Source organism: Heptranchias perlo, chromosome 29 (assembly GCF_035084215.1).
Source record: "Heptranchias perlo isolate sHepPer1 chromosome 29, sHepPer1.hap1, whole genome shotgun sequence".
Taxonomy (NCBI): Eukaryota; Metazoa; Chordata; class Chondrichthyes; order Hexanchiformes; family Hexanchidae; genus Heptranchias; species Heptranchias perlo.
The window spans coordinates 18845073-18867493 of record NC_090353.1 but is presented as its reverse complement, the minus strand read 5'-3'; the positions used below and the strand labels follow the sequence as shown (position 1 = coordinate 18867493).

Here is a 22421-nt window from a genome sequence, read left to right as displayed (position 1 = left end):
GAACAACTATAAAAATTGCAGGCAGTTTGATATTTTGGAACAGTTTAATATTATGTAAATCAAGCATTGCACAACTAGTTACTTGCTATGTAATTATTTCATTTGTAAATACGTCTATTAGTTTTAGCCTGAGGAATGTGATATTTACTGCATTTCAAAGAGATCAGGAGAATATGGCAGGCGGCCCATGTAGTCCTTGGCACAAAGTACCATGGTAAAAGAATAATTGTTAGTCCAGTGGCATCCCAATACCTTCACCAAGCATAGAATTGCAAGTTTTGGTTCAAAGAAGATATGGATTTGCTTATTGAAATAGCCCTTTTGAGTTAAGAGTGTTGGGAGAAAGACAGAATTGTAACAGTTACAGAATCTTTTAATAACAGAACTCATCCTGCAGTCTGCAGCAATCTGCTTCAGACTGACTGCTTAAATCGATACTTTGTCAGATATTGATTGTTAGCAGAGTGTGCATAAATTACATTGTAAAACTGATATGAAACATTGACACTTCCTAAAGCAGTGTTGTCCAATTGAAATCGCTGACTAGCCAGAGGCATGGCTGCGGAGACACCGTTTTAGCCAGATACACTAATTTTAGTAGAAAATGCATTAAACACAATACAGGTAAATGTACTTCACAAGTACGTGTACTTAACAAATATCTACCATCATTCAGTGCAAAACTTTGCAGGCTGTCTCTGTCACCAAAGTTTAGAATTCTGGCATGAATTTATCAGGCACAGCACATTTTATTTGTCCAGTAGTTGTGAGCAATTGGATGCTGCTTGCCCTTTGCCATGGCGTGCCCTGTTGGAGCTGCTCATTATTGGTTGGGCTTGCTTTGTTCTGCTGGCCTGGAGTGAGCTGACCACGATGACAACGCCTCTCTCCATACAATGTTGCTGGTGCTTCTATAGCATTGGAATCTGGCGTTTTTAACCATGTCACATGCCATTTTAGGATAGAACCAATAAGCAGTAACCAAGCAAATAAAGCACACACTACGATCAAAAAACACTCTCACACTCTGCTTTTCATCTTACTATTTTACCAACAAACGCACAAAGTGGTTAAAGTACATATTCATACGCCATGTGAATGAGTAGAGATCACATGCCCAACAATGGTGTCTATTACTCATTTTTTATTTATCAAAAATGTATTTAGCCACATCTGGATTCCCAATTAACCACACATGGCCAGTAACCACTATATTGGACAACACTGTCATAAAGTATATAAGCAAAGAAGGAATGCAAAACCTCTGCTTGATACTATTGTGGCGAGAAAAGATGTAGAAAAGCTTTTTATTCTTTCCTACAAGATCACTGTTTGGAAGCAGAAAAGGAAAACAGTGAGGTATATGACTGCTTTTTTGTTTGTAAGTTTGCATTGGTAAGAAAAGAATAGAACTTGCATTTAACTAGTGCCTTTCATGCCCTCAGGACGTCCCAAAGCAATTCACAGCCAATTAACTATTTTGAAGTGTAGTCAGTGTTGTGCAAGCAAATGCAGCAGCCAAATTGTGCACAGCATGGTCCTTAAACATCAATAAGCTAAATGAGCAATTAATTTGTTTGTCGGTGTTAGTTGAGGGGTAAATGCTGAACATGACACTGGGAGAACTACCCTGCTCTTCTTTGAATAGTGCATGGGATCTTTTACGTCCACATGAACAGACAGACCTTGGTTTAATATTACATCCCGAAAGACAGAACCTTTGACTCCCTCAGTGCTGCACTGAAATGTCAGTCTCGATTATGTGTTCCAGTCCATGGAGTGGGACTTGAACTCATAACCTTTTGATTCAGAGGTGAGAATGCCACTACTGAGCCAAGCTGACACCTAAGGTAAGGCAGTAAAAGAAAACTGGGAGCTTCTGTTCGCTGCTCCCAAGCATCACACATAACTAGTGATGTCTGTGTGTTTGCTCTGACCCCGGGGAAGAGGGGTGAAGAAAGGGAAGGAACGAAGAGTTTTCTCTCCTGTTATTGAACTTTTTTTTTTATTCGTTCACGGGATGTGGGCGTCGCTGGCAAGGCCGGCATTTATTGCCCATCCCTAATTGCCCTCGAGAAGGTGGTGGCGAACCACCTTCTTGAACCGCTGCAGTCCGTGTGGTGACGGTTCTCCCACAGTGCTGTTAGGAAGGGAGTTCCAGGATTTTGACCCAGCGACAATGAAGGAACGGCGATATATTTCCAAGTCGGGATGGTGTGTGACTTGGAGGGGAACGTGCAGGTGGTGTTGTTCCCATGCGCCTGCTGCCCTTGTCCTTCTAGTTGGTAGAGGTCGCGGGTTTGGGAGGTGCTGTCGAAGAAGCCTTGGCGAGTTGCTGCAGTGCATCCTGTGGATGGTGCACACTGCAGCCACAGTGCGCCGGTGGTGAAGGGAGTGAATGTTTAGGGTGGTGGATGGGGTGCCAATCAAGCGGGCTGCTTTATCTTGGATGGTGTCGAGCTTTTTGAGTGTTGTTGGAGCTGCACTCATCCAGGCAAGTGGAGAGTATTCCATCACACTCCTGACTTGTGCCTTGTAGATGGTGGAAAGACTTTGGGGAGTCAGGAGGTGAGTCACTCGCCGCAGAATACCCAGCCTCTGACCTGCTTTCGTAGCCACAGTATTTATATGGCTGGTCCAGTTCAGTTTCTGGTCAATGGTGACCCCCAGGATGTTGATGGTGGGGGATTCGGCGATGGTAATGCCGTTGAATGTCAAGGGGAGGTGGTTAGACTCTCTCTTGTTGGAGATGGTCATTGCCTGGCACTTATCTGGCGCGAATGTTACTTGCCACTTATCAGCCCAAGCCTGGATGTTGTCCAGGTCTTGCTGCATGCGGGCTCGGACTGCTTCATTATCTGAGGGGTTGCGAATGGAACTGAACACTGTGCAGTCATCAGCGAACATCCCCATTTCTGACCTTATGATGGAGGGAAGGTCATTGATGAAGCAGCTGAAGATGGTTGGGCCTAGGACACTGCCCTGAGGAACTCCTGCAGCAATGCCCTGGGGCTGAGATGATTGGCCTCCAACAACCAATACCATCTTCCTTTGTGCTAGGTATGACTCCAGCCACTGGAGAGTTTTCCCCCTGATTCCCATTGACTTCAATTTTACTAGGGCTCCTTGGTGCCACACTCGGTCAAATGCTGCCTTGATGTCAAGGGCAGTCACTCTCACGTCACCTCTGGAATTCAGCTCTTTTGTCCATGTTTGGACCAAGGCTGTAATGAGGTCTGGAGCCGAGTGGTCCTGGCGGAACCCAAACTGAGCATCGGTGAGCAGGTTATTGGTGAGTAAGTGCCGCTTGATAGCACTGTCGACGACACCTTCCATCACTTTGCTGATGATTGAGAGTAGACTGATGGGGCGGTAATTGGCCGGATTGGATTTGTCCTGCTTTTTGTGGACAGGACATACCTGGGCAATTTTCCACATTGTCGGGTGGATGCCAGTGTTGTAGCTGTACTGGAACAGCTTGGCTAGAGGCGCAGCTAGTTCTGGAGCACAAGTCTTCAGCACTACAGCTGGGATGTTGTCGGGGCCCATAGCCTTTGCTGTATCCAGTGCACTCAGCCGTTTCTTGATATCACGTGGAGTGAATTGAATTGGCCAAAGACTGGCTTCCGTGATGGTGGGGATATCGGGAGGAGGCTGAGATGGATTATCCACTCGGCACTTCTGGCTGAAGATGGTTGCAAACGCTTCAGCCTTGTCTTTTGCACTCACGTGCTGGACTCCGCCATCGTTGAGAATGGGGATGTTTGCAGAGCCTCCTCCTCCCGTTAGTTGTTTAATTGTCCACCACCATTCACGACTGGATGTGGCAGGACTGCAGAGCTTTGATCTGATCCGTTGGTTGTGGAATCGCTTAGCTCTGTCTATAGCATGTTGCTTCCGCTGTTTAGCATGCATGTAGTCCTGAGTTGTAGCTTCACCAGGTTGGCACCTCATTTTTAGGTACGCCTGGTGCTGCTCCTGGCATGCTCTTCTACACTCCTCATTGAACCAGGGTTGATCCCCTGGCTTGTTGGTAATGGTAGAGTGAGGAATATGCCGGGCCATGAGGTTACAGATTGTGCTGGAATACAATTCTGCTGCTGCTGATGGCCCACAGCGCCTCATGGATGCCCAGTTTTGAGCTGCTAGATCTGTTCTGAATCTATCCCATTTAGCACGGTGGTAGTGCCACACGACACGTTGGATGGTGTCCTCAGTGCGAAGACGGGACTTCATCTCCACGAGGACTGTGCGGTGGTCACTCCTACCAATACTGTCATGGACAGATGCATTTGCGACAGGTAGATTGGTGAGGACGAGGTCAAGTAAGTTTTTCCCTCGTGTTGGTTCGCTCACCACCTGCCGCAGGCCCAGTCTAGCAGCTATGTCCTTCAGGACTCGGCCAGCTCGGTCAGTAGTGGTGCTACCGAGCCACTCTTGGTGATGGACATTGAAGTCCCCCACCCAGAGTACATTTTGTGCCCTTGCTACCCTCAGTGCTTCCTCCAAGTGGTGTTCAACATGGAGGAGGACTGATTCATCAGCTGAGGGAGGACGGTAGGTGGTAATCAGCAGGAGGTTTCCTTGCCCATGTTTGACCTGATGCCATGAGATTTCATGGGGTCCAGAGTCAATGTTGAGGACTCCCAGGGCCACTCCCTCCTGACTGTATATCACTGTACCGCCACCTCTGGTGGGTCTGTCGTGCCGGTGGGACAGGACATACCCAGGGATGGTGATGGAAGAGTCTGGGACGTTGGCTGAAAGATATGATTCTGTGAGTATGGCTATGTCAGGCTGTTGCTTGACTAGTCTGTGGGACAGCTCTCCCAATTTTGGCACAAGTCCCCAGATGTTAGTAAGGAGGACCTTGCAGGGTCGACTGGGCTTGGTGTTTTGCCGTTGTCGTGTCCGGTGCCTAGTGGTCCGATGCCGGGTGGTCCGTCCGGTTTTATTCTTATTATGACTTTTTTTAGCAAGATTTTACAACTGAGTGGCTTGCTAGGCCATTTCAGAGGGCAATTAAGAATCAACCACATTGCTGTGGGTCTGGAGTCACATATAGGCCAGACCGGGTAAGGGCGGCAGGCTTCCTTCCCTAAAGGACATTAGTGAACCAGATGGGTTTTTACGACAATCCGGTAGTTTCATGGCCATCATTACTGATACTAGTATTTTAATTCCAGATTTTATTAATTGAATTTAAATTCGCCAGCTGCCGTGGCGGGATTTGAACTCATGACTCTGGATTTTAGTCCAGGCCTCTGGATTACTAACCCAGTAACATAACCACTATGCTACCGTACCCGTGAACTGCTGCTGCAAAGAAGAGAAAAGCAGAGAGGAAGTGCACATGTCATATTCCTACAACTCCCTTTCCACCAATGATTAATAATCTGTCCCACCAAGCTTGGGAATCATGGAGACTTGTAGCACACCTGAGAAGAAGTGAACTACGGTGTTTTTTGGGGCAACCTCAGCTGAGTGCGGCAAATTTGAATCTGACTTCAACTGGCAAACAGAGCAAGCAGACACTGGGTTCAAAACACTGACATCTACATAAAATGTTGATGGCTGCAACATATGAGCCTGGAAAGAAACATGTGTTTCTCTGAAAATTGCATGGGACCTCTCTTCAGTCTGCATAACCAAGAACTCCCAGATTGACTCACTACAGGGAGATTTTGAACCTGGGATAATAAAAGCATCAGCAGGGTAGGCCAACTCCAACAGCTGGAAGATAAATTGCACCTGACTAAACACAATCTAGATCACTATTAAACAGAATCCAGCTAACCTTCCAATATCTCTGACGTAAGCTGACCACATCACCACCCCCCCCCACCGCCATGCCAACCCCCGCCCAAACTGTACATCCTCCTCAATATACACCCAAAAGCACATTTCCAATCTTTGCTCAATGTTTGTCTACAGATCAGAAAACACAGAATGCCCTAAGGGCATCCAGAAATAAGTGCTAGGTCACCAGAGAGGAGAAGAACACAAATAGTTATGAAAGTAGACTCTCCCAACTAGCATCTGTAGCAGATTGTGAGAGGGTCAGTCCAGGACGATGCGGCCAGTGTAATGCATGGGATTTCACCTGGAGCTGTGGATCTACCAAGCAATCTGGAGCCCTTTCCTGGAAGTCCACCTGACCCTGACAATCCCCACACCCACAGACTGCTTCAAAAAAGTAACAACAGAGAATGGCTCTATCCCAGCTCACAAGTTTAAATTCTCCCCCATTGTCTTATTGATCTTTTGGTACCAGTCCAATTTATTTGAAAATCATCTCATATGAACATCTTTCTCTGCCCCAACTTGTCCCAATGTCCTAGGAATCTGAACCCTTTATTTCTACATTATCTTCCTAGTCATCCAATGATGTATCTAATCTATAATCTGTTCCAACGTGTGGCACCAGGAGCAATCCTAAAATTACTACTCTCAAGGTCTTACAGTCTAGTCTAAAACCTAATTCTTCAAACTGTTTCTACAAGACTTTCATTTTGCTCTTTCTTGTGTCATTGGTTCCTAATTGACCATAACCTCAGACTGTTTTTTCCTCCCTTTCTGTAGCTTTATCCACTTGCTCCATTGTGTTCATTACTTTGACACCTGAAAGCAATTGTCCACTTGGGATTCCCAGCAGTAGCAGCAAATCAGGCTGTCCATTACCCTAGTTATGGAATCTCCTTCTACTAATACATTCCCGTTCTCAGGGATAATGTCCCTCATTTCTCCATGGGTAATCCCTTACTTTGTGGTGCTATGGTGTTGCTCTTAATTACTGCATCATCCCCACTGCCTCCATCCTTGTCCTTATCATAGATGGCAAGAACCCTATAGCTATTTTACACGTCCAGACTTCAAGATTTTCCTGTAGGGGTTCCTGCTGTCTCATGTGGTTTGGTCACTAACTGCCTCCCCTTTGCTTTACCATTCCTCTCCATCTGTATGGTTGATTACCTTCTGGAACATATCTTCCAGAAAAAAACCTTCCTCCCTGTCGAATCATTACTATACCTCCCTATAATCTCCATAAATCCTTTGTAAATTATATGAAATGGTCTGGACATTCTTTATAATTGAAACCATTAATTGTTTTTGTCCTCTTACCTGAAACTAGACTGGAAACAATGAGTGGCAATACCAGCATCTGCAGCATCCGCATCAGCAGCTCACCTGGGAACGAGAAATACTTAATCTCTCGATAGGACATCTTGTAGGGGCGGAGGGTAAAACCCAAGATTATACCTGTCAAGAAGTAAAAGTAACCTGAGTTTCAGTCTAATACATTAGCTTTAAACAAAGTTATGTCAAAGGCTCTATACTCGGTGACTTTGTCATAATTAATAAACTTGTATTCAACAAATACCGGCAAAAAGATGAGTGTGCAAGGCTAAAAATCCCCCTTTTCTCCAGTATCAGAATAAAACCAGAGCACAAACAGGAGCAATGGGGAAAGCAGAGTGGGGCAGAGAGAATGGAGGAGGAGAGAAGTGAATGGAGAGACAGATATGAGGAATGTCAGCTTGTTATCATTAGTTACCATTCCTTGGTGCAGTCCTCAAAACACTAGCTTCAACACATTTACAGTGAAAGATGAATCATAACTCAATTTACATGTGGCACCAAATTTATCAGTCACAGCTGTGAGGTGCTCTCCACAATGTCCCAGAAGATATTTAAAATATTCCAGATTCTATTATAATGGTACTGCAGATGATGACATGACCTACATCACTATCTATATTATTCCCCATATCTGTTCACACAGAAAATGACTCACTCGGGCGGATTTTTCTCTCCTGGCGCTGCCTGGGGCAATTTGGGTGTAGCATGCTCGAAGTACATTGCATGAGGACTGCAATTTAAGTACTTGAATTTCCTGTCAGGCCTAATTTCAATACACCAGGCACATGTGCACACGGGGGCACACTATTGGGCCCAGCCATGAAGGGAAGGGGAAGTCTGAGCACTTCTGGAGTCTTAAAGGTAGCAGGAACCTTAAAGGGAGAAGCACAATGGAAGCACCATAAAAGAAATAGCAATATTCGTGCATTTTATGGTGCATTAAATTTTCTTTTGAAGTGTCAACAGTTGATCAGTATTGGAGAATGTGAAATTAATCCCGGTGAGCCAAAAGCTTTGATTTTCACTTCTGTGCTTTTCTCAATTGGTTAAATGGAACATCCCTGTGTTTTTTATTTGGTTAAATGGAATGTCCCTCGTCAATGTGTGTGCCTACTGCTGTACCATGGAAGCAATGGCAGTAGCACCCCAAGCAGGAGTGATGTCTCCCCTGCAGTCTGCTTTTGAGGGTGTTGGTGAAATGGCAGCACCATGGAGAAATTAGGTACACACACCACACACACACACACACAAATTCCTTTACATGAAGAAGAGTAGGTAATGTTTCATTGTGAGTTCAATGCATTTTGAATGTGAAGAAACGGAAAACAAAAGTGTGTGTCCAAAAACTGATGCTGTGGGGTTTGGAGGAGGGTGATGGTTTAATTGTAAGGATGTTTACTTTGTTGAAAGCTGGATGCAATATTTTATAATTTGACTGAAAGGATTTTTATTCAGAGAAGGATGAAATAGTGGTTTGGTCAGGGGCAGGGAGGATTGCAGGGGACTAGTTGGGGAAGCATTTGCATCTCAGAAAAAGGTGTCTTGAATCAAGGCCAGATGTCTCTTGCAGTTCTCAAGACTCCTGGTTCCACCTTTGTGTCGGATTCTGATTCTTGTTCCTCCTCTCTCAGCTCCTCATCAGGGGTTTTTTCTTGCTGTTCCTTCAGTTGGATTTCACTCCCCATGGCTAAATTATGGAGACGGTAGCAGACAACAATGATATGGCTAGACCTTGGCTGGAGAGTACAGCAGTGCATCCCGAACAGTGGACAGTGAATTCCCTGTTTTAAGATTCCTATTGTGCGCTCAATTAAGATCCTGGTTGTTGAATGAGCATCACTATAGCAATGTATTAGGATACCAGCGTATATTCTTGATCCCCCAAAAGCCAGGCTTTCACAGCAAAGGGATCCTCAAAAACACCTGGAAGTGTGAATGAATCATGCACTGTCTCAGGATATCTCAAATTCACATGATTCAACGGCAATGACTGTAAATTATTTGGACATTGATGGAAAGAACCCCTTGCTATTCACGTAAGGGACATATTCCTAGAAGAGCTCTAAGGGGCACAAGAGTTCCATTCACTATTGCCTGAATTCTGGGAAGCTTACCATGCAAAAATTCAATGGTGCTAGCCTGCTGCTGTGGAGGGGATTAGGAGAAGCGTATGTACTGCTTCACCCTCTTAAAAATGGCATTTGTAACCTGAGTTATCCACCAAGAAGCCACAAACTGGCTTATGCTGCTCAGATCATCCACTGCAGCTTACAGAGCACCAGATGCAAAGAAATTGAGGGCCACTGTGACTCTGAATTCCATGTTAATTGTATCTGTGATTTATATCAATTAGTGGTAATTGTATTCAGGTGGTTGGGAGGCTCTTGTATCCTTTTATAGGAAGGTATGTAATGTGGAGCGCTGTGAATAAAGGCTTGGAAGCAACTGAAGACCAGGTTCTAGTATTATATTCTTCACCATGGGGCTATCCAGCTTTTAACATTCATGGCTACAGGTCATCATAAAGCAGGTCATACAGCTCGTTCATCACATATTTGGGGAAACTCAGGCAACATATGCTCTGTTCCTGGGAAGGGGCAGACTGGTTCCCCCAGAAAGGGCACGGATCCTTCAGGATTTTCAGAGAAATGCTTTCTGAATATTTTTGTCCGCTATCTTTTTCTCAGGAACCAAAATTTTTAATATTCAAACAAAGGGTTTAAACAAAACAAAAAAAAAATCAAAAAATTACATACTTCACAGTAACAGATTTCCATTCGTCCATTCAAGAGTCTTTTGCTCTTTTTTAATGCCATTATTACAGTTTTTGTTGAAGGCCTCAGCCTTTTGTAAAACCCTGGGCTTGGATTTGATTTGATTGTCCAGAGCTGTAACTCTGTGTGCTGAATTTAGATTGTGCAGTCATAGGAATAGGAGTAGGCATTTAGCCCTGCGTGCCTGTTCTGCCACTCAATGAGATTATGGCTGATCTGTGACCAAACCCCATATACCCGACTTAGCCTCATGTCCCTTAATACCTTTGGTTAACAAAAATCTATCAATCTCAGATTTAAAATTAACAATTGAGCTAGCATCAACTGCCATTTGTGGAAGAGAGTTCCAAACTTCTACCACCCTTTGCGTGTAGAAGTGTTTCCTAACTTCACTCCTGAAAGTCCCTGGCTCTAATTTTTAGGCTATGTCCCCTAGACTTAGACTCCCCAATCAGCAGAAATAGTTTCTCTCTATCTACCCCATCAGTTCCCCTTAATATCTTGAAAACTTTGATCAAATCACCCCTTAATCTTTTAAATTCCAGGAAATACAACCCTAGTTTGTGTAATCCCACCTCGTAATTTAACTCTTGGTGTCCAGATATCATTCTAGTAAATCTATGCTGCACTCCCTCCAAAGCCAATATACCCTTCCTAAGGTGCGGCGCCCAGAAATGAACACAGTACTCCATATGTGTGGTCTAATCAGGGCTTTGTATAGCTGTGGCATAACTTCTACCCCCTTGTATTCTAGTCCTTTAGATATAAAGGCCAGCATTCCATCAACCTTTTAGATTATTATCAGTACCTGTCTATGACATTTTAATGATCTATGTACATGGACCCCTAAGTCTTTTTGGACCGCCACTGTTTCCAGCTTTTCACCATTTAGAAAGTACTCTGATCGATCCTTTTTAGGTCCAAAGTCTGAGTACAATCTAATTTCCCATGATGTATCAATACCTTTCAGTCAGCTGTAATAATGGAATATTTTTTGTTAGCTTCTAGCAATTTCTGCTTAATAGGCTAAATTTCAAAAGCTTCATTGAGGTATAATTTATATTGAATGTGTTTTAAAAAAGCTGTGTGTATGTGAGAGAGAGAGCGAGAGAAGAAGATGATAGTGATCTGGTGACACACCTTTTGTAACATTTGATTTGCATTCTATAAACTTTAGAATTATGGTCTCTTGGGTTTCCTCCCTAAACCTCTCCGCCTCTCTCTCCTCCTTTAAGAAGTTCCTTAAACCTTCCTCTTTGACTAAGCCTTTGGTCATGTGTCCCAATATCTCCTTATGTGGCTTGGTGTCAAGTTTTGTTTGATAACAGTCCTGTGAAGTGCCTTGGGATGTTTTACTACGTTAGGAAAACAAACAAAGCTTTTTTGAGGGAAGGAGGGTAGGAAAGGAAGGGGAGCAGGGAAACTGGTTGAAGGTGAGGAGGCCTCTGACCTCTCACCATGCACTCAGGGAGTGGGGGGAATGGATGGGGAGGGGGGGGGGGTGGGGTTCAGGGTGAAATGAGTGATAGCCGAGCAAGGGGAGGATACAACAGTTGAACAAGTAGTTCAAATTAGACAAGGTAGGAGTAATGATGAGAGTAAGAAGTGGTTGGAAAACATATGAATTTTAATGAAAAAAGCTAACAGGAGCCTGGTAGTACTGTGGAGGGGAGGGACAGGCAGTCGCGGTGAGAGAAGCAAAACATGGTAGATATACGCACTTGGGGGTTAACTTTGACTTTGTGCGATAGTGTAAAATGGGTGATAGCAAATTGGCAGTCCGCTTTACATCTCTCCCGATTTTTATTTCCATTGAAGTCAACGATCCCGATTCTACCCTCCAGACCTCCACTCCTGACCCCTGGCCCCCTCTCCTGACCAGCGAGATTATGGCAGGGGATCAGGAGGACCCCCACCTGTTTTAGGTAACTTTACCAATACATGGCAGTTGTAGTTCACTCTACAAGTCTAAAATTATTAGTATAGGAGCAAGGAACCAAAAAGGAATATGTGTTAAGTGGGAAGATGGTATAGCATGTTAATCAGAAAAGGAGAAATCTATGAAATTGGCAACAAAATACTTAGCTACTCTAAAACAATGGATTACATTAACAGAAAGATGGAGTACAAATCAAAGAGTTTGTATTTGGCTGCATAAAGCATCAGAAGTCCCCATCTGGAGTGCTGTGTGCAGTTCTGGTCACTTAAATTAGAAGAGGGATATCACTGTCCTTCAGATGCTACAGAGTTGAACAAAGAAAGTAATCTCAAGTATCAGAAATTTAAGTTACAAGCTTAGGTTAAGGAAGTTGAGCTTATTTTCATTGGAAAAGAGATTTGTATTCCACTCTTCACCTTGCTAGTGCAAAAATTCCCAACAAAAGAAATGTTTTAAAATGGAGTTGAAGGTTATAAGAATAATTCCATGCAATATTTTAACATTCCTTTGCCGCTAGGATCATGAACATATTCGTGGAATGTAACTGGTGGGCTGGGCTGAGAAATGTGGAACTAATCTATTGATCACAGAAGTTGTGGAAAACCAATCCGCTGCTGTTATGCCTGATGTGTTATATGGAATTTGACTTGGACTGCTGGCTATATTTCATATTTATTAATCACCTAGTAATTTTTTTAAACAATGGTCACAGTAAACACATACAAACATTTGACCGAAATGTTTCTATTTGGTTACCTAAAATGAATTATTCCCATACATCAAGAATCGCAGTCTTAAGTTTTCAGTCCGAATGTTCAAGCAATTTGTATCCACAAGTTTCTATTCACAATAGTCACATAACCTGGTTCTTATGTATCTGAATTTCTTACCCAGTATGACCGCAAATATAGTTAATAGGACAAATGCATTTTTCTTTAGAAAGCTCTGCACGCTTTGCCGACTGATGCTGCACATGGTTTTCTTAGCTCGAACAGCTCGCTTTCGCAGCGCCTTTTGGAACCGCTGGACTCGACTATCTGCAGTCGTCCGCTTGCCTGAGTCCTCGTTCAGGAAAAGACTGTTAACGTTGGTCTGCCGTTCACTCATGATCAACTCCAGTACCTGGTCCAATAAGTATGACCCGTGGGAAACTTCGGAGAGAACAAAAGAGAGGAAAAACGAGTGGAATCAAGTTTACCAGACACAGTAACATGAGTGAAATTTAACATGCACAGGAAGAGGTGGGTTTCAACACACCGCCATTACAGAATCATTAGTAAGGTCTTTGAGATCAAGTTGCAACCAACTTGAATGGAATCTTTTATCTTCCTGTTACTTACAAAAACTACACATGGTAGAGTTTGTTGGTGTTTCAGTATGAAGCAATGTACTGTATATCTGTTCCTATGTGAAGTCCCTCTTTAATATTACATCTTGTAAGTCTTGATTTCACTTCCTTAAGTAAATAATCTATCATTTTTTCCAAGCTTTCGTTCATGGGATGTGGGCGTCGCTGGCAAGGCCAGCATTTATTGCCCATCCCTAATTGCCCTTGAGAAGGTGGTGGTGAGCCGCCTTCTTGAACCTATTTTTCTCCCTAAACTCTGAATGAAAAGTTGTTTATAGTGAGGGCAACGGGTTAAACGCGTTCTATGCAGCTTTCCTTAGAAGTAAAATCATGCAGTCTGGATTTCAATCACTTTGTCAAATGAATCTCGCTTTGCACCGAATAAGAAACCTGTTGATACTGTGAAAAGTATGGATCGAGATTTACCGCCAAGGCAAAAACTATCGGTGAAATGATTGAATCAAAATATACCGAAGTGTTCATTCATGGCTCATATTTATCATCCGTGTTTAACTGTAAACCGGAGGTAACCGGAGAAAAAGCACAAATTCATCAGCATGAGCTCACAAAACTAGCCGCCCACCTTAAGATCTTCAGAATATTACAGCACTGCACACAAGCTCCTAAACCAAGCACTTGAGGAAAAAACATAAAACACTTTGCTAAGTATCAATTATTTTAAAATATGAGCAACCCTGATGTTGGACAATTATGGTTCAACCTTTTTTAACCTATTGTCTGAAAATAGTTTTTGAAAGTATTTAAGATTTAATTATAAAGGGTGAAAGTGCTTTCAGCACAGGTTTTAACAATTCTTTGTCAGATATATATATTACACATACTTGACATATGAGGCTACAAATTACTGTTGGTGATAACAGTGAATGAATGCTGAAAACATTGGTGATATTCCAATGTCTGCTATCTTATCAGAGGCATTAACCCATTTAAAATAAAAATTGTGTTAGACATTCATCTGTTATCACCAAAAATAATTTCTAGCCTATAATTGAAGATGTAAAAGATAGATATATATCATGCAGGAAAATTGGCCATATATAATTGTGTACACACATAAATGATGGGATGTGAGTTCAGTCTATGAACCAATATTTAAATCTGGTGTAGTGGTGGTAACAGCTTCCAATTCAGCTTTATACACAGTGCTAACAGGTTTCTCTTCAATGCGTGGACCAAAATAGAAGCACAGTGCTGTGCACTTCAAGGTTGTCTTTGCAAATTGCATTGTCATGTTGAATGTCCTGTCTTGCATTAACAAGTGTTCTGAAATTCATGGGGCTCCATTCTACTGCTGGATGTGTGGTGCACCAGTCTTCTGCAGCCCTAAACCATCCCAAATCCTGGTGTTGGAGTGATTTGCGGAAGGAATGAGCACCCACACCATTTCTAGTGTTACTGGGGTGTCTGGCTCAGAGGGACAGTTAGGAATTTTAGAGCAACGCCTTGCTTACAAAGTTGAGGGCCCAGCTATTCCAGCCAAAGATGCAAAACATTATCTAAAAAAATAAGTTAATTAAAATTGCCACTTTCCCAATGGCAATCAACCAGCATTTGCTGCAGTTGGAGCCCCATTTCTGCCAGAGTGCCTGCAACATGCGGGGGTGCTTAGCATTGGAAATGGAACCGGGAGAATTGTGATGGATGATGCCACCCTGCCAGCCCTGCCTCTTCTGATGATGTCCATGTGGAGGGGGGAGTGGACACAAGAAGTACCCACCCCCACTTTTGCGCATTTTGCCAATGTTAAAAAAAGGGTCCTTCCCCAAATTGCAGCCCACCTACCCTAAGTTTCGAGCTGCATCCCTCCAGACTCAAGAATTTTGGGGCCATTGAATCAATTCATAGCATCCTTTCCTGGCCCCAGGTAAAGTAAACCACCATGGCTCCCATCCTAGGCTGTGTGTTTCCACGCCCTTTACCTGGGCTAGGTAAGTAGGTAGGGTCAGAAGTAAAGGTTTGAGTCCAATAATGCCCTCCCTTATAGTGGCTCTTTTGATGTGCTCCAGAAATTGGAAGAATGGCCTCTATGGTCTTCATGTGAGGAATTGCTTCCTGGTTGAGTTAACTTTAGTCACATTACTGCATCAGTATGACCATTTTTTCCAGCAATATAACATTTTCATGTATAGCTTTGTGGGGTGTTGGCAAAAGGTATTATCTCAGACAGCATTCCCAGTTGTCCAAACAGTTTTCTTGTTCCTCTTTGCAAAAACGTATGGCTGTACTGTGTCATGTAAATACACAAATGCAAGAATGCCCAGTGATTGTTCAGGATGAAGGCAATTTCTTGCACAAAAATAAAAAGTGCAAGTTTTTGCCAAATCCAAGTGCAATCCAAAATTTACACATGTTCAGTTTGTCGACACTTGCCACAGAGAGCAACAAAATCTATGTCTATTATATAAATCCTTTGGCCTCCTTATGGGAACAAGATGATAGTTTTTCCGTATTCTTTTTGTCACCTGAATAAAAAATGACTGTGGCATACACTTCCTTGTCATATGCTACATACTACTTAGCTAGACAGTTGAATAGTTTATGATTCATTCTCATTAACAAGAAAACATTTTTTTTTCCAGTTTTGTGACACCTTTGCTGTGTCAGTTAATTGCTGGAATATGCCTTTGCCACATATGGATCAGGTATTTACTTTCAAACTACTTGGGAGATTTACATACCAGAGTATGACTGTTCAGGTAAGATTCTATTCATAGGTTAAACATGGCTTGCAAACTCTTTGAATGTCTCACCAGTCTGCGGAAGATCATAGAATCACAGAATGTTACAGCACAGAAATAGGCCATTCGCCCCACCAAGTATGTGCCAGTTTTTTTTTTCTCCCAGTCTGCTGCTTGAGGAAATGGTGACCTTGTTGACAATAGAATTCCCCATACTGTTCATTATTCTTTTTTGAGCAGCTATCTAATTCCCTTTTAAAAGAATTGATGGTCTCTGCTTCAACAATGGATTGGATTGGATTAGAGAATTTCACATTACAACCATCTTCTGTGCAAAGGCATTTCTTTAATTTCTCCTTTAATTGTTTTTGTAATTATTTAAATTTGTGTTGTCTCATTACCTGCTGCTCATCAGTGGGAACAATCTTTCACTATATAGCCTTAACATAACCCTTCATAAGCTTGAAGACCTCTATCAGGTCACCCTTAACCTTCTCAGCTCTAGTGAATAAAGCCCTAACATCTCAAGTCTCTCTTCATAGCTGTAACCCCCTCATTCTTGGTCAGTGATAGGTTTGTATGCTTTTATATCCTTCCTACCCAAAACTATATACAATACTCCCAACATCTAACTAACATCTTGTACATGTTCCATATTAACTCGTTGCATTTGTATTTTATGCCTCTAGAAACAAAACCAAGGTTTCCATTTGCCATTTCTATGGTCTGATCTACTTGCGCTGCCATCTTTAATGCCCCGTGCATCTGCACACCAGGCTCTCGTTGCTCCTCTACTCCATTTAAAATCTTAACATTTAAGGTGTATTTCCTTTCCCTATTCTTCTAAAATGTATTACATTACGGGCTCAATTTTAAAAGCTAAGTTCGGGCTGGGGGGGTGGGAGCAAAGAAAATCGGAGAAATCCAGAGCGGGATCAAATCCCGGCTCCAACCGCTGACTTCTGCGTTTGACCCAGAGTCATATGGGTATGCACGCCGTTCCCGAACCCAGAAGTCCTGCCGGCAATTAAAGCCGGCGGGACGATATTTAAACAGCAAATGTACCTCATTGAGGTACTTAAGTTAGTTTATTTTTTGCCTTTTGGGCAGATGAAATGATTTTGAACTTAACTGGGCGGCATTCCCACGGCTTCCGATTCACGCCTGGTGAAACCATTTATATAGTAAATAAGAGCAAACACTATCCCATTCCAAGAAAGTACCTTTTATTCTGTTCTTCGCTTCTTACCCTCCAACCATTTCCGTTTCCATGTGATCACATACCCATTAATTCTATGTTCAATTATTTTTGCCATAAGTTTCTTGTATGGTGGTAAATTTTAACCCCCAAGAACGGGTGGGTTGGGGGCGGGTGGGGAGTAAAAATACTCGGGATGGCATCCTGGCTCCAACATGCCTGCTTCTGGGTTTAACCCTGGCAGGTTTATCTGCATGTGGAAAGCAGACAGCAGGAACATAAGAAATTGGAGCAGGAGTAGACCATACGGTCCCTCGAGCCTGCTCTGCCATTCAATAAGATCATAGCTAATCTTCGACCTCAATTCCATTTTGCCACCCGATCCCCAGATCCCTTGATTCCCTTAGAGTCCAAAAATCTATCAATAAGAACATAAGAAATAGGTCCTGCCCCCACTTAAATCCAGCGGACCGATACTTAAAAGGGCATTGTACCTCATTGAGATACTTGAGTTACTTAATATTTTGTGTATTGGAATGATAAAATTAATTTAACTTTACCTATTCGAGTTCCCTGTCGCTTCCCATTCACATCAGGTGAAAGCAGGTGGGACGGGCCGGATCCTTGAGGTGAGTGCCTTTATTGCACTGCTTGTGGGCCCGGAGGAGCAGGAGTGCTTCATCCAGGGCCAACAAGCTCACCTGGCGTGACAGGATCCCCACGATTGGCCACCCCTCCCCCCAGCCCCATGGTGGACCTCACCTAACTCCAGCTCTCTTCATCTGACTTCCAGCGACCTCCGATCTCTTCATCAGCTCCCACCCCTCTCCCCCCTGACCTTCAATCCGGCCCCCCCGTCTTGATCTTCTCCCTGCCCCCCCCACTGATCTTCTCCCCGGCCTATGATCCCTCCCTCTCCCCCTCTGATCCTTGCCTGCAGCTTGCTATTCCAGGCCTTCCTGGCTGACAGCCATCCAGCCTGTCAATCAGGCTGGCTGCCGGGCGTGAAACCCGGAAGTGATATTGATGGGCCTCCGGTCGCGACCCGCCCATTAACCTTCCGGGTTTCGCACCCGGAAATCTTCCCCCCACCAGCTCCCTTCCCGGCTCTCAGTTAAAATTTACCCAATGGTGTCTTGACAATTGGTTTTTGAAAATCCATATATACCACATCAACTGCATGTCCTTTTATCTATCTTCTGTGTTGTTTCTTCAAAGAATTCCATAAGTTTGGGCTGCCTTTTAGAAATCAGTGCTGAGTGGCTGTGATTAAATTGTACTTCTCCACCTGGTTAATAATTTCATCCTGCGTTATAGAATTCAGTTGTTTGCTAATAATTAAATTAAACCCTACTGGCCTATAATTTCCTGGTTTATCCCTTTCTCTTTTCCGAAGAGATAAGTCACATTTGCCATCCTTCAGTCCTCTTTTCCAATTTTCTTTTCCACAGACTTTGGAAAATTATATTAAGAGTCATTTATTCCCTAACTTTCCTCAGGATCCTCAGATGTCCACAGTGATTTGTTCACCTTAAGTTTGAGTAATTTATTTAGTACCATCTTGCTTTGAATAATAACCTCCATTAGCTATTCTACACTAATCTCTGGTGGTTCTAAAATTTCAATATTCATGTAAAATTTAGGGACTTTTACCTATATGGTCTGAAATTAATATTATTTTAATTCATATTGTGATAGTGCTACAATGGTTAACTCCCAGAGGTATAACATTTTAAAAATCATTTAGAGCGTTAATTAGAATATCTAGGTGATGGGAGTGTTACTGAGCTATCCTGAAGCGAGATGGGATAGCCATATTACTTTAGCTTTGAGACAATGTGGTCATTAGATTTGATTCTAAGTTTACTACCAATGTGGCTGTGCAAAGCATTTTTATCATCCTTTTTTGTTAATTTTCTCTCATAGTCTCTCTTAGCCTTAGTAATTGCCCTTTTTATAGCTTTCCTATATTTTTTATATTTGTTCTGGGTTTCTTTCTTATTATGTAAGTAGCACTATATGCATCTCTTAGTTTCAAATCACCCTACTCATACAATATATAATTTTCCAAAGTTCAGTGGAAAGGAAAATTGTGCCACTGGAGGCTATGTGGGCTTCCCATCCTGTTTTACTACCCACAGAGTAAATATCACCCTGCCAGAACATAAAACTCAGGCTAATACTAATGGTTGAATTTATTTATAAATAGAACATTACACAGAAATAGAACCACACAAGTAACTAATGGTATAATAATTAAACTATTCCAAAAACAACAAATCCTAAAAACAATAAATCCGAAATAGAAATAAGCAGTTAAAGCAGAAACTAAAGTCCCCAGGTCTTATACCATTTTCTGGAATTCCACAGACAAGTATGAACTCCTAAGATAAAATATATGAGTGATCAATCTGACCCACACTTGGGCTCGCACACCTGCCAAGGCATAAAGTAATGCACACTAAATTTTGACTGGAGTGAAATATCCTTGATGGTTCAGCTATTAGAGATAATAGGTTCAACTTTCCTCATTTACTTATCTAGCTTCTCCTTAAATGCATCTATGCCAGTCACCTCAACTACTCCTTGTGGTAGCGAGTTCCACATTCTAACCACTCTCTGGGTAAAGAAGTTTCTCCTGAATTCCCTATTGGATTTATTAGTGACTTTCTTATATTTGTGGCCCCTGATTCTGGTCTCCCCCGCAAGTGGAAACATCTTCCACTGTCCCATTGGTGTCTGTTTCCAGTACATTCTGATGAGGAAAAAGGGGTAGAGACCTGTTACTCGTACGAAAAATACAAAAATTATGGATAGGAAATAACCAACTGGTCCACCTAGCCTATCCCATAATAGTTGAAATGCCTTATGCATCGCGATACAGACATTCCCCATCCATCCGGATCCATATAAACTCCTGGGAGAGGTGGAAAAGCAGATAAAAACCTAGGCCAATTAGGGGAAAAAAATCTGGAAAATTCCTCTCTTACCCCTTTAGATTAGTGTAGGAGATCACATTGACCCTGATTTATATTACAGAGTACCTATCTCTTGTATGAGATGATCTCTACCTCTCTTGAATCAACATTCACCGCACAAACCTGCAACCTGTTCCACAGGTCTAATACTTTCTGGGAAAACAAGAACTAGCTAACATCCAACCTAATTCTGCCCTTACATAACTTGTAAGCGTGATCCTTGATCCTCCTTAACCTAGTCAGTTGAAATGATCCACGTGACCTTCCATTCACACTGACTTTTGAACCATCGGCAGTACTAATATGCAAATTGAGTAACAGGAATGTTAGGAATTTTATCAAGTATTAACATCGGTACCAAAAATATACAATATATACACTAGTAGAATCAATCCTAAAAGGTACAAATTTTCAGAACAAAGCCATCCATAATAATGAAACTAATTATCATTATAAAAAAGAAGAATCTAAACAAAGCGCTAGGGTTCATTTCTAGAGGGAGCAAATTGAAAAGCAGGGAAGTTCTGTTAAACTTGTATAAAACCTTGGTTTGGCCACACTTGGAGTACTGTGAACAGTTCTGGTCTCCATATTTTAAAAAGGATATAGAGACACTGGAGAAAATGCAAAAAAGATTTATAAGGATAATACCAGAATTGAGAGGTTATACCTATCAGGAAAGATTGAACAGGCTGGGGCTCTTTTCTCTAGAAAAGAGAAAACTGAGGGGTGACTTATAGAGGTCTTTAAATATTGGCCAGGATACCAGGGAGAACTCTCCTGTTCCTATTCGAATCATGCCATAGGATATTTTATGTCCACCCGAGAGGGCAGATGGGGCTTCGGTTTAGTATCTCATCCAAAAGACGGCACCTCTGACATTGCAGCACTCCCTCAGCACTGCAGTGAAGTGCCAGCCTGGATTATGTGCTCAAGTCGCTGAGTAGGACTTGAACCCATGACCTTCTGACTCAGAGGCAAGAGTGCTGTCGACTGACCCAAGGCTGACACCTATTGATAACACAGTGGCATTCACCTTGCCCGAAATTTAAATATGCAGTGGTGTGCAGGCTGTGCAAATTCAGCCTGCATTGCCAGGATTACACTGTGAGGGTGAAAATACGTGGAGGAGTTAAGTTGTAGTTGTACTCTGAATGGTTGGAATACTGGGAAGAGTTCTTGGAAGAAGCAGAAGTCTGGTGCAGCAGGACCTAAAACTTGTTGCTGCTTAAACGGGCAATGTCAGCACTGGAAGAAAAAGCATAACCAGGAGCAGCAGCCATGGCAGAGAGAGCAAAAAGGAGAGCTTTCAACTTAAGGGAGTCTGAAGTTGAAAGGTTGCTGAAAGAGATTAGAAGGAGGGACTGGCTATTTCAGGTCAGAGAGCAAGAGACCGCTATGACAGGAATCAAAGGCGATGTGCAGGGAGGTTGCAGTGGCAGTCAGTGCTTCATTGGTCACACCCAGGACTCTTCTCCAGTGCTGATCAGACAGCAAATGTAAAGTATATGGGAATTATAACCATGCCCTGCACTGAATGCACACCTACTGTGTTGCCCCTCACTGTGATATACGGATCAAATGTCACACATCCATCATTATCAGTAACTGGCAGAAATGTCAATATTAGGAATAACGCTCCCTCATGGAGTGACACCATCAGCGTGCCACCTCAAATGCCAGTTCTTCAGCTGTGAAGGTCTCAGCCCCTGTCAGAAAATGATGAGGTGTGGCTTTCAGAAGAAGACACACTACCCTACTGTCAACAAACAACCAATATCCTGGAGCAGAGGTACGACGGAGAAACATGGTGAGAAATGGAAGCAGTAGTTGTAAATATTATCATGCACAGAAAATAATGAAGCAATTGTTCTAAATATTAACATATACAGCAAAAACACTTTATGTTTAGAAATCTATCTTTTGTTTGGGTTTTGTGTTTAAGAGAATGTTTCAAAGTCTTTTTGAAATAGGACACAGAAATCCGGCAGTGCCTCCCTTCTGAACTGTTACCTCCTTAATCAGAACTCTTCTGATACATCCTTGAATGAGCAGCATGGTCTGCGATTCTGGTGGAAGGATATCTCCCAAATGGTCATCTTGGTGCAGCCTTATCCTGTGTGCCTCTGTCATTTCCTCTTCAACCTGCTCCATCAGAAGGGTGTCTATGGGATTGATCACAGGGAACCCCATGATAAGGTCTCAATGTAGGGAGGTTGGGAGGAAGGTGGGAAGGTTAAACGGCAGTTTGTAGGATCCTTTCTTAGCAGCACAGCAGAAAAACCCAATTCAGTCAAAACTGAGATATCAGGCAAAGTTTGTGGACAGCCAGAGCTTGTGAAATC

The 22421-nt window shown here is 42.7% G+C and overlaps 2 protein-coding genes across 7 annotated transcripts in view; one reads left to right on the top strand and one right to left on the bottom strand.

Annotated features, from left to right (window-relative positions):
• Window positions 1-22421, top strand: part of LOC137299471 (ran-binding protein 3-like) — a 303210-nt gene that overhangs the window by 60578 nt on the left and 220211 nt on the right. The window lies entirely within an intron of this gene.
• slc1a6 (solute carrier family 1 member 6) overlaps window positions 1-22421 on the bottom strand; it is a 78170-nt gene that overhangs the window by 34439 nt on the left and 21310 nt on the right. Inside the window, exons 1-3 of one of the 6 annotated variants that reach the window (XM_067968216.1) lie at window positions 20089-20202; window positions 12744-13004; window positions 7123-7260 (exon numbers count right to left, since the gene is read on the bottom strand). In XM_067968216.1, coding sequence (XP_067824317.1) covers window positions 7123-7260; window positions 12744-12960 — 355 coding nt within the window. In that variant the 5' untranslated portion in view covers window positions 12961-13004; window positions 20089-20202. Of the gene's footprint in view, window positions 1-7122; window positions 7261-12743; window positions 13005-13193; window positions 13327-15900; window positions 15978-18223; window positions 18355-20088; window positions 20203-22421 lie in introns of those variants that run through there. The other 5 variants (XM_067968215.1, XM_067968210.1, XM_067968212.1 and 2 more) reach the window with 5 other exon arrangements.